Genomic DNA, 12,084 nt, shown 5'->3' on the forward strand with positions numbered 1-12,084 from the left:
CTCACTAGCCAGCGATGCCTTTGCCCTCCAGCCTCATCCAGCTCCCTATTTTCCTCCCTTGGCTGACCCTGGAGATCGTCATCCTTCCACCCTGTGGCTGTCAGAGCCCCACCGATCGCCTGCGAACGCGTAACCATGCCCGATTACCACGTACCTACCAAAATTCCCTGACAAAATGACTACATTCCGCAGCCTGCCTCTTTACAAACTGCCCATGTTTGCCTCATTGGTCTTCAAAGTGGGCCCATTTGCCCTGAAAAGCGTAAACAGCCCTGTCCTGGTCTCTCAACGGCTTCCGCATGAGTTGTGACGTATTCCGCCACTCTAAAACGAACCGTCGCCTACACCTACTATGCTGGTAAACCCATGTTGCCCACCATACCCTGACATGCTCGCTGTTCATCTCTAGTATCTACTAGTCACTCTACACACTCGTCGCTGAGGAAATTGTGTCAGTCCAGTCTCTTGGACACCGATATCGCATTATTCTAGTTTGAAGTTTGGAAACAGAAGCATTCGTCGTGCGCACATACTCACACTAACTGACAAGACCATCACAAACTTTCTCATGCTTGCCTTCTTCATCTACACCTGCCTCTCTTGATCTCTCTTCTGCCCCCTTTTGCCCTGACTCCAAGTTTCCTACTTGACCTCGTGCTGGTCTACTTGGATCTCTCATCTCACTCTCCAATCTCTAATCAGCGTGCATCTCTCATTCTTGTGATATTCTGCAAAACTAAAGTGCAGCTAGCAGTACGAAACGATGTATCGACCGTCTCTCCATTTCCCGCAGCGGTGTGGGTGTTTGCTCCCAAGGAAGGTGCAAAAGGGTCGTGCCTGCCCTTCACTTCACCTCTCGCTTTGACCGACACAAACAAACAGACAAGAAGAAAAAAACGACCCACATCACCTTCTCTCCCACCTATGACTGACTCTGCATGTATCGTGATGAAATCTTTGCCTGGATTCTTCCGCTCCTCCAATCGCATCCACAATGTCGTGTAGCACTTCTCCTAAGCCTCTCTCAGGCACGCGCCAAGACGAACAAGTCAACCTCTCCGCCCTGCTCAAGGCCAAGCTACAAGGCATACCATCCTTCCATATCCCCTCTCTCACACTGTCCGATGTCCTTTGTCCAACAGTCCGAGCTTTGCACATCCCTAACATACCGCCTGGCATTCAACTTCCCTTCTTCCTCCGCAACCGACATGTCATCGATCAATATGGCGGAAAGCCGGTAAAGGACGAGGCAAAGCAGACTATGGACATAACCCGGGCCATCTGATTTTGGAGACTGGATGAAGCATGACAGTTTCAGCGCTTCCATGACACCATGAGGTGGAATACTGCCATGTTCATTGCACTACTCACCCTTGACGATTTGCAGACCCACTCCGGTCATTCCAAGAGCATGGATATGAGTAAGGATATGACCAAGAAAGGTCATCACGATACAACTGCCCCTCAGTCTAAAAACATCCGCATCAACAATGCAGCTCACCGCTTCATGAAACAGTATCTTGCTGCTGTCCTAGAGCATCACAACACGCCCACGCTCTTCGATGCCCGTGAAATCTTCATCGTAACCTGGAAGAATAGCGCCTTGGGCCTGTACACTGGCTTCTGTGGCGCACAGAAGAAGTTATTGAAGAACCTTATGAAGAAGCTGACCAAGGATTGGGGAAAGGAACTCGATATTGCAGAGAGTAATATGGAAAAGGAAGAATATCGCATCAGGGTGGCCAAGTTCGCGGGGAGCCTGGTTCCGAGGAGAAGGGAATATGATATCCCTACTGGCACAATACCAAAGCAAGAAGAGAGTGGGTATATCTACGGGACTGATAGTCCACCTTGCATACCCCGCAAGAGCCGAGAGGTTGAGAGGAATGAACTGCTTGACGCTCTTCGTGTCCCGATTACACCACAAACCAAGGAGAAGACAAGGGATCAGAGGAGTGAGAACGACGGGCTCGAGGAGGATGTGAACATGGCCACAGAATTGAGGAATGCGATTGATGCTTTACAGATGATGAGACCGCAGGATATGCTTCCGGTACTGATGCATTTGTTTCCTGCCCCGGGGGTGGGACAAGCGGATACTTAGAGAGCGCACGACTCATGGGGAGCTTATATCTCGGACGATAAATCACGGATTCGGCTCGGAAGTTCAAAATCCATACTATGACTGCAGCATCACGATTTCAGCTCGGAAATTCAGAATCCGTACTATGATTAGTTTTGTTGGAGGATATGGGGTCTGGGCTCGACGCAGTAGGCCTTTTCCCCTAGTATACTCTGCCCCACACGGCATTTCATCAACTAATCATCCAACACTGAGGAGCTGAACATATCCTGGCCTATCTTGCTACTAGATATAATCCTCAATCATGTTTTCTCCATTCCTACAATCTGAGTTCTCCACATGCCACTGGTCTAAATCGTTTTAGTGCTGACACGCCCAGCCTTATGGGACGACCTTTTGATATGGATATGGTATGTTCTGCATCGTAAGCATCCTCGACAACAAACGTCCTGCACAGTAAGCAGTCTCCAACATCGACTACTGCCACCAGTACATTGGCGAACAACTAATCTAAAAGACTCCAACACTATACAACAGCAACAATAGCTTCGCATACAAGCAAGCGATAGCGTACCGGAGACCGCGGCATAGGGTGAGTAATCCAAATACCCAGCAGCCCATCTTGCAGTCTGAACCACATGAGCAAGCAACACAAACAGCAATTCACCCGTCCTTACTTACTGCCAAAACCCAGTCTCAAAGACTGTTCAAAAAATTCTCCCATGCCATAGGCCCGACTCGCGTTCGGCCATGTTGTACGTGTGTTGCTGCTGTCTGGCCAGGTAAAAGCCCCCCCCCCCCACTCCAAATGACGTCATTATACACGGAGTTACAAGTTACCACCCCCCAACGTTTCCTCAATTCCTTGCTCCGCATGCAAGCGAGAAAAATCCCGCGCCTGGCACATGTTTTCCCAGCCCTATCGGCTCTTTTGATGGGGGATCTAACTCGATATACTGCATGGCGGATTTGCCGAGATCTACCGAGGCATTATTTTTTTGGGGGGGATTCACCATGGTCATCGTGATGATTTTTTTTTCAGATTGACATGCACTACTCCTACTACTGTCCCATTGCAGTATTTTTTTCCACTCGGTAGAAAGCTAAGCTTTTTTTGGGTGGGAAGGGGGGGAGTAGTAATATAGACTTACAGCATACAAGTTTAGCTGCAAAAAAAAGAGGAGTTTTGGTGGCTTACCAAGAGTGTGAGCTGAGAGAATGTAAATCTATAGATTTTTGATTACTTGTTTGCGCTCCATGTTAGCTGAAGAAACCAGCTCCCTTGCAACTTGCTCCGTCTACGCCATGCATTTAGCCCCCCCCCCCCCCTTAGCGCGCGGCCGATGCATGAAGAAAGTTGGTCTAGGAGGGGCAGCCTCCGAGCGGCTTATGTACATCTCTTTTTTGCGGGCTAAGATATCGCCGGGGTTCTAGAATGCGGGATAATGCTTGTTTTACTACTTTTTTTTCTCGGAAAGTAGGACCCCTGCGCGTGATGGTGCTGGTGGTTGTATTATTCATGAGCGACGTCATGCAGACTAGGTTGATCGCGAAAGTTTTTTTTTTGCAGTAACGCTGGTGTGTTTTTGGAGTTTACGGGCTTAAGAGAGGCGGGCCGAGATGTGGGGGGTAGGGAGGGATGGGTAACTGCTTTTCGGGGTTGGTAATGTTGGTGTAAGAATGAGTGGGTTTTTTTGGCTTCTTGAATTTAGTATAAGACTAAGAGGTGTTCGCTGTTTCTGGACTTCTCTCTCATTATCCAAACCCAGTTTTTGTGTGCTTTTACGAGATTCGAATCTGAAGCGATTGAACAATTCCTTTTTTTTTAAACTTCTTTTTTAGAGTTCGAACTTTGATATAACAGACAAAACGCCAAGATGCCGACATTCACAGTATTCAAGGGCTCCAAGGAGGGCAAGATTGTCAAGGGCCAAACCACCAAGCCCGATCTCCAAGACGACCAAGTCCTCATCAAAGTGACCGCCTCCGGCCTCTGCGGCACAGACGAGCACTACAAGCACGCCGACATGGCCCTCGGCCACGAAGGCGTCGGCGTAGTTGAAGACATCGGCCCCAACGTCAAAGTCCTCAAGAAAGGCGACCGCGTCGGCTGGGGCTACGAGCACAACTCGTGCGGGCACTGCGAAAAGTGTCTCACCGGCCGCGAAACCTACTGCCCAGAGCGCCAAATGTACGGCTTCGCGAACCTCGACCAAGGCAGCTTCGCCTCGCACGCCGTCTGGTGCGAAGCCTTCCTCTTCAAGGTGCCCGACGAACTCACAGACGCCGAAGCCGCTCCCCTCATGTGCGGCGGCACCACCGTCTTCAACGCCCTGCACGCCTACAACGTGCGCCCAACCCAACGCGTCGGCGTCATGGGCATCGGCGGCCTCGGCCACCTCGCCATCCAGTACGCGTCAAAAATGGGCTGCGACGTCGTCGTCTTCTCGGGCTCCGACTCCAAAAAGGACGAAGCCATGCGTCTCGGTGCCAAAGAATTCGTGGCCATGAAGGGCGCCACTGAGCTTTCTGTCTCCCGCAAAGTCGACGTCTTGCTCGTCACCGCATCCGTTACCCCGGATTGGAAGCTCTTGATTCCGGTGCTGAATACGAATGCGACCATTTTCCCCTTGACCGTGTCCGATGGTGACTTTACGTTTCCGCAGATGCCGCTGATTGCGAATGGGATTACGGTTCAGGGAAGTGTGGTTGCGGCGCGCCAGGTGCATAGGGAGATGCTGGCTTTCTCGGCGCTGCATGGCATTAAGCCGATTAATATGGAGTTTCCCATGACTGAGGAGGGAATTGAGGAGGCGATGAAGGTGCTTAGGGAGGGTGGAATGAGGTATAGGGGTGTGCTTATTCCCCAGTAGATAGGGTTGTGGGATGACTTTTCTAGGGGCTGAGTGAGGTTATGATGATAGATGTTACGAATTTCATTTGTTTCGTTTTTGAGATAGAAATGGAGAGATACTTGGATGCATTGTTGAGTGCGTAGTTTCAGTGGATTTGTTTTGAATTGAGTACGTGCTTCCACCCCATTATTATGTATGGTAGAGTTTCGGGGTGCTATGCCGAGCTAGGTATGGTGTTGTATCGCCCTAGCATTACTAACCTTCTTTGCTCAGTCGAATCTGTTTAGACTTTACTACGAGTTGTTATAGATCTACAATCCTAGAAGATGATTGTATCATTAGTTGGACTGTTGTCTAGATAGGGTAGTAGCTGGGTTATCGATAACTACTAGTAATAAAGGGAAGCGGTAGGCTACTGCGCCTCTGCATGAGCCGCATCTGCCCCGCCTCATACTCGCTAGAGTCAGCTGCCATAGTACTCTTCTTGTCCTGTCAGGCTGCTGCACTGAGCCTCTCTCATCTCCTTCCCACCGCACCCGCTTATCACGCATCCACATCAATTGATGCGTCTTCTCAAATACGACGAACATGGCGAGCTCGGCATTGTCCGCTTCGAGGATAGCGCAGTGCCGCCCTATGCGATACTTTCACACACGTGGGGAACTGATGCGGAGGAGGTGACCTTCGCAGATGTCATAACAGGCGACGGCAAGACCAAGCTTGGATACGAGAAGATACGTTTCTGTGGACAACAGGCACAGCGGGATAACTTAAGATACTTCTGGGTCGACACGTGCTGCATCGATAAGACAGATAAGGCTGAGCTGTCCCACGCTATCCGATCTATGTTTCGCTGGTATCAGAATACATCAAGATGCTATGTGTATCTACCGGATGTATCGACAGGGACATGGAAGTCTGGTGATATGTCTAATTGGGAATCTGCTTTTAGGTCAAGCCGATGGTTCACGCGTGGTTGGACACTTCAGGAGCTTCTTGCTCCAAGCATTGTCGAGTTCTTCTCTCAGGAAGGGACGTTACTCGGTGACAAGATATCTCTTAAATTTTTGATCAGCAAAATCACTGGCATTCCATGCGAAGTATTTGACGCAGCTGCTCTTTCCCAGTTCAGCATCGACGAGCGGCTGCGCTGGAAAGGCGACAGAGAGACTAAGCGCGAAGAAGATGCATGGTACTCTTTGTCGGGCATCCTTGATGTCGAGATAGCCCCAGCGTACAGCGAAGGGGCGGCAAGCGCATTCAAGCGTCTAATGGACGAGGTCCATAGAGTAGAGAGATGCATCCAAGACATACGCGGTACGGATCCCCGTGACGACAAGAAGCGCATCGAGGACACCAAAGGCGGACTGCTAGCGGATTCCTATCGCTGGGTTCTTGACAACGCCATTTTCCAACAATGGCAACAGGACCTCCACGGCGGACTGCTATGGATAAAAGGTGATCCTGGCAAGGGAAAGACAATGCTACTCTGTGGAATTATAGACGAGCTGCACAGCTCACTATCTAAGACAACACTCCTAGCATATTTTTTCTGTCAAGCTACCGACTCGCGTATCAATAGCGCGACAGCAGTACTGCGAGGGCTATTATATATGCTTATTAAGCAGCAGCCGTCGCTTGTATCGCATATCCGTAAGAAGCATGATGACGCTGGAAAAGCCTTGTTCGAGGATACGAACGCCTGGGTGGCGTTGACAGAGGTCTTTACGGACGTACTACGAGACCCAGAATTGCGCAATATCTACCTAGTCATTGACGCATTAGACGAATGCGTTACTGACTTACCAAAGCTGCTTGACTTTATTGCAAAGCAGTCGTCTACGTCTACGTCTACGTCTTCTACCTGCAACAAGTGGATAGTGTCCAGTCGTAACTGGCCAGACATCGAAGAACAACTGGGGAAGACAGAGCGCAATGTACCACTAAGTCTTGAGCTGAATGCTGACTCTGTGTCCGCAGCTGTTGGTATCTTTATCCAGCACAAAGTGTTTCACTTAGCACAACAAAAGAAATACGACGAAAAAACCAGAGACGCAGTACTCGAGCGCTTGATATCGAATGCAAACGACACCTTCTTATGGGTAGCGCTAGTCTGTCAAGACCTTCAAACTACTGCGAGACGAAACGTGCTTAAGAAGCTAGGCTTGTTCCCACCAGGACTAGACGCACTATATAAGCGGATGATACAGCGGATTAGCGTTTCAGATGACGCCACACTTTGTAAGCAGGTGCTGGCTTTGATTGGACTGGTGTATCGGCCAATTGCGCTGCAGGAACTGGTAGTCCTGGCTGAACAGCTCGAAGGTATAGACGATGAAATAGAGCTGCGGGAGATTATCAGCCTCTGTGGATCATTCCTTACTTTGCGACAAGACGCAGTCTATTTTGTGCATCAGTCTGCCAAAGATTTCCTTTTTGCAGAAGCGTTTGATGAAGTCTTTCCTGATGGGACTGAAGACGCTCACCAGATCATCTTCTCAAGGTCGCTTGCCAATCTGTCCAGGACGTTACAGAGGGACATGTATAACCTTAAAGTACCGGGGGTTCCTATCGAGAATGCTGATCCGCCTGATCACGATCCACTAGCTGCATCACGCTACCCGTGCGTCTACTGGATTGATCATTTGTACGAATCGAAACCTAAGTTTCACGGGAAAAGTGTCAACGACCTGCAATTTGTAGGTGTGGTTGACAGGTTCATAAAAGAGAAGTATCTCTATTGGCTAGAAGGGCTTAGCTTGTGCAAGGGTATAGGGAAAAGCGTGGTTTCGATGGCAAAATTATATTCTCTGGTCCAGGTATGACACGCATAGACAACATGCCTGTGTAACTTACTTGAATTTACGTAGATGCTAACTATACTAGGAGATGAAGGGCATAGATGAGCTAACTAAGCTTGTCTACGACGCACGACGATTCTTGATGTATCACAAAGGCGCAATTGAGAGCTATCCTTTACAAGTATACGCATCTGCGCTGTTGTTCAGTCCGACAGGGAGCACAATAAGAAACATCTTCTATCACGAGAAGCCGAAGGGAGTGACCATTGAGCAAGCAATAAGCACTGGGTGGAGTGCGTGCCTGCAGACGCTCGAGGGTCATACCAGTATTGTCACCTCTATAGCCTTCTCGCACGACTCGACTAAGCTAGCATCGGCTTCAGACGATAAAACCGTCAGAATCTGGGACATGAGCGCCGGCACGTGTCTGCAGGCTTTTACAGGCCACAACGAAACTGTCACTTCTATATCTTTCTCGCATGACTCAACCAAGCTAGTGTCAGCATCAAAAGACAAGACCATCAAGCTATGGGATATAAGCAGCGGCACATTCTCAGAGATTTCCACAGGCCATAGTGAGGCTATCACCTCTGTAGCCTTCTCACATGACTCAAATCAGCTATTGTCGGGGTCAGAGGACTATACTGTCAAGCTATTAGACATAAGCACCAGCGCATGCCGACATAGTTTTGAAGGCCACAGTGCTGCTGTTATGTCTGTAGTGTTCTTACACAACTCTACTAAGCTAGCTTCAGCATCAACTGACAAGACAATCAGGCTTTGGGATATAAGCAGTGGCATGTGCCTACGGACGTTCACAGGCCATGATGCTTGTGTGAAATCTATAGTCATCTCGCATGACTCGATGAAGCTAGCGTCAGCATCGAACGACAAGACCATCAAGCTATGGGATATAGGCAGCGGCATGTGCCTACAGACGCTCATAGGCCATAGTAAACACGTTAGGTCTGTGGTCTTCTCGCATGACTCAACTAAGTTGGCGTCGGCATCTTTCGACCTTACTGTTAAGCTGTGGGATGCGAGCAGTGGCGTGTGTCTGCAGACGTTTAAAGGTCATATGTTTCATGTTACGTCAGTTGTCTTTTCGCACGATACGAGTCAGCTGGCGTCAGCATCAAACGACAAGACTATCAAGCTATGGGACATCAGTAGCGCATGTATGCAGACGTCTGCGGACCACAGCCGCTCTATCAACTCTATATCCTTCGTCCACGATTCGATCAGGCTAGTATCAGCATCGCACGATAATACTGTCAAGCTCTGGGATGCAGGCTGCGGGGTGTGTTTGCAGACGTTTGAAGGGCACAGCGATAATGTTACCTCTGTCGCCTTCTCACACGACTTAACACAGCTAGCGTCAGCTTCAAATGACTATACTATCAAGATGTGGGATGTAAGCAACGGTACGTGCCTACAAACACTCACAGGTCATAGTAGTCTTGTCCAATCTGTAGCCTTCCCACACGATTCGACTAAGCTAGTAGCATCAGCATCAAGTGATAAGACTGTCAAGCTGTGGGATACGACCACTGGCGCCTGCTTACAGACGTTTACCGGCCACAAAAAGCAGGTCATTTTTGTGAGTTTCGTGGAAAACTCAACGAAGCTGGGATCAATATCAGACGACATGACCGTCAAGTTCTGGGATGTGAGAAGCGGCGCGTGCCTGTCGACGGTGGACCTCGGCTGGCGTAGTTACGACCTAGCCTTTAACCCCACTGACTCACCTCTCTATACCAAGACCGGTCCTGTTGTCCTTCATGGCGACGCTAGTCCAAGATTCCTAGTTACGGCGGAACATGGGCGCTCCTTAAATATAGACACAAGAGTTAGCCCAGATAAGACGTGGATTCAGCATCATGGCAAGAATATCTTGTGGATACCATCAGAGTATCGGCCGTCACGTTCTGCGAAGTGCGGGAACAGGGTTGGCGTGGGCACTGGGCCTGGCAAGATATGGTTCTGTAGTGTTGACTTGACGCAGTAGCATTCGTGGATTCGAGACGACGAAGAAAAAAGCGTTCACTTCTTCGTTCATGTCTTCGCTTTGCTACTACGTGTCTGATATAGCCATGTTAGCTCGCTGCGTTGGGCATTGGGTGTTTTGAAGGTCATGGTTGTTTCTGTATCGTGCTAACTGCAAAAGTGGGGGGGTTAAAAGTCGAGCTTTCCTTTGTGGTTTCTTGCTCAGCACAATGGGCCCAACCAAGCTACTGGTGTATCCCAAAATTCTGGAACGCTTTCCTATTGTCATCTTGAACACTCAGGCCTCGCTCTCAATGCTCTGAAGAAGGGGACATGAAATACCGTCACCGCCAGTAGTGTATCCATGCACGCCGAACACTAAACGCGCGTCAGCACTTTGGCTTTCACATGCTGTAACTCAGCAACCATGGCTTCTATTGACAATGGGGTTGCAGGTTTATAATCGCAAGAACCGAGGAGTGAGGACAGTATTAGCGGAATTCGCGAGGGCATGGGCTGTTAATCGAGTAACTTTATTGCGACGATGGACGCGCGTGACACGTCTAGGAACGTGCACTGGTTGGCATTTGTCGCACATTAGTAGCAGGGTAAGTACGGCGATACCTTGTCGCTCCACGAGCCGACGTTCACGGGCTACCAGGCTCTTAGATACCATGTCTTACGTAAAGAACAATACTTGCATCATCATAGCTCGGGTAGTACTACACATGTAACTGACGGGGAAAAATAGTATTACAAATCGCTGGATTTTGTCATGTTTCTTTTACTTTAGTAAGCTCTTGTAAGAAGTGGAAAACCTTTAATTCAAAAAGATGCCCATTGTTAAAATTTAATCAACCCTTGTTCTCCAATCGTTGAATCACCCAAAATTGTAAGCATCTATCGCAACTACCGAAAGTAGTAAACACATGACAATGGCTTTCGAAGTCGCTGCTGTCAAATCACCTTCGCTTGAAGTTTCTGCTTCAAACAATGTTGTCACTGTTCGCATAATCGACACCGGGAACAGATTATCCATACCTACGAGTTATTGTTCGGACCTCGTTGTTAAGTGTCATGAGATCTCCAGATCTCCTCAGTTTTCATTTCCTATTGAGCATTCGTCGGGCAAAAAGATCCTCTTCGACTTGGCCACTCGCAAAGACCCTGAGAACTTCGCCCCTGCTCCCCGTCAAATAATGGCTGCAGGCGGTCTAGTATTCGATGGCGACAAGGATGTCGTAGAAGTCCTCGAGAAGAATGGCATCAAGAGGAAAGAGATTGAAGAAGTTTTTGGAGGTAGAGTGTTTTCGCTGATGTTCAAGAACTAATACTAACAAACTTGGCAGTCACTGGCACCTGGACCACATAGGCGACATGTCACGCTTTCCATCCAGCACGAAACTTATCGTCGGACCCGGTTTTATTAACGCCTTAGTCCCTGGCTATCCTGCTGATGAGCATAGCCTGATACTAGAAAGTGACTACAAGTAAGACATCCATCACTGTAAATACTTTGCTAGACCCGAAATACTAAGAGCGTTGTAATAGAGACCGACCTTTGATCGAACTAGCTTTTAAAGGAGATAAAGCCTTGAGATTCAGCAAATTTGATGCCATAGATTGGTTTGGTGACGGAAGTTTTTACATTCTGGATGCTCCAAGGGTAAGTTGCAATGGCATCCATGATCTCTCCGCATGCCATCTTAATCACGTGTATATGATGCTAACGTAAACAAAAGCACACTGTGGGCCATATCAATGCACTGGCGCGCACTACCCCGGACACTTTCATCTACCTGGGCGGCGATGCCTGCCACCATTGTTGTGAGTTCCGACCAAGCGAATACGTCCCCCTCCCTGATGTAGTCACGCCTTCTCCTTACTCGACGCCACCATTTGCCCCCGGAACTGAATGCCCGGAGTCTTTCATCTTGAATTTTCATCCGCAAAAATCGCCCACAAAACCCTTCTACAATCAGATTGTGCAAGACGACTCGATGCAAGATTATCCAAGATTGTTGGAATCAGCCGACAAAATGTCTTCATTCGACGGAGATGAACATGTCCTGGTTTTAATTGCACACGACTCTTCAGTGCTGGGCAGGATCGATTTTTTCCCCAAGCCGGCTAATAAATGGAAACAGCGGGGATGGAAGAGTGCTGTTCGCTGGACGTTCCTCCAAGACTTCAAGCCGTAAAGGGCACACACGGCTCATCTTTGGATTGAAGTAACTTCGAAAGTGTAATTCTGAAAGCCTTCAAGCGTCCTCCTAGCTTGTTTACGATCTAAGCTAGGCACGTACAATAGTAGTAAAATGGCCATGAACTATTCCTTTCCTTAGGAAACATGCCTCCT

At 48.8% G+C, this 12,084-nt stretch overlaps 5 protein-coding genes across 5 annotated transcripts; all 5 read left to right on the forward strand.

Moving 5' to 3' along the window:
- Nucleotides 1–14: 14 nt before the first annotated feature.
- On the forward strand, nucleotides 15–179 carry COCCADRAFT_88841 (uncharacterized protein; the record flags this gene model as incomplete). The annotated part of the gene is made up of 1 exon (XM_007711319.1): nucleotides 15–179. One exon carries the CDS (start codon nucleotides 15–17, stop codon nucleotides 177–179), a length of 165 nt encoding a protein of 54 aa, XP_007709509.1.
- Nucleotides 180–994: 815 nt separating this feature from the next.
- COCCADRAFT_2700 (uncharacterized protein) lies at nucleotides 995–2,104 on the forward strand (the record flags this gene model as incomplete). The annotated part of the gene is made up of 2 exons (XM_007711268.1): nucleotides 995–1,237; nucleotides 1,313–2,104. 2 exons carry the CDS (start codon nucleotides 995–997, stop codon nucleotides 2,102–2,104), a joined length of 1,035 nt encoding a protein of 344 aa, XP_007709458.1.
- A 1,856-nt stretch (nucleotides 2,105–3,960) lies between these two features.
- Nucleotides 3,961–4,956, forward strand: COCCADRAFT_2701 (uncharacterized protein; the record flags this gene model as incomplete). The annotated part of the gene is made up of 1 exon (XM_007711269.1): nucleotides 3,961–4,956. The coding sequence occupies one exon, from the start codon at nucleotides 3,961–3,963 to the stop codon at nucleotides 4,954–4,956; it is 996 nt and encodes a 331-aa protein (XP_007709459.1).
- Nucleotides 4,957–5,501: 545 nt separating this feature from the next.
- On the forward strand, nucleotides 5,502–9,747 carry COCCADRAFT_34393 (uncharacterized protein; the record flags this gene model as incomplete). The annotated part of the gene is made up of 2 exons (XM_007711292.1): nucleotides 5,502–7,757; nucleotides 7,825–9,747. The coding sequence occupies 2 exons, from the start codon at nucleotides 5,502–5,504 to the stop codon at nucleotides 9,745–9,747; spliced, it is 4,179 nt and encodes a 1,392-aa protein (XP_007709482.1).
- Nucleotides 9,748–10,660: 913 nt separating this feature from the next.
- Nucleotides 10,661–11,926, forward strand: COCCADRAFT_34394 (uncharacterized protein; the record flags this gene model as incomplete). Its single annotated transcript, XM_007711293.1, has 4 exons — nucleotides 10,661–11,031; nucleotides 11,075–11,215; nucleotides 11,277–11,391; nucleotides 11,468–11,926. 4 exons carry the CDS (start codon nucleotides 10,661–10,663, stop codon nucleotides 11,924–11,926), a joined length of 1,086 nt encoding a protein of 361 aa, XP_007709483.1.
- Between the last annotated feature and the right edge of the window lie 158 nt (nucleotides 11,927–12,084).

This window comes from Bipolaris zeicola (assembly GCF_000523435.1).
Source record: "Bipolaris zeicola 26-R-13 unplaced genomic scaffold scaffold_27, whole genome shotgun sequence".
NCBI classification, from domain to species: Eukaryota; Fungi; Ascomycota; class Dothideomycetes; order Pleosporales; family Pleosporaceae; genus Bipolaris; species Bipolaris zeicola.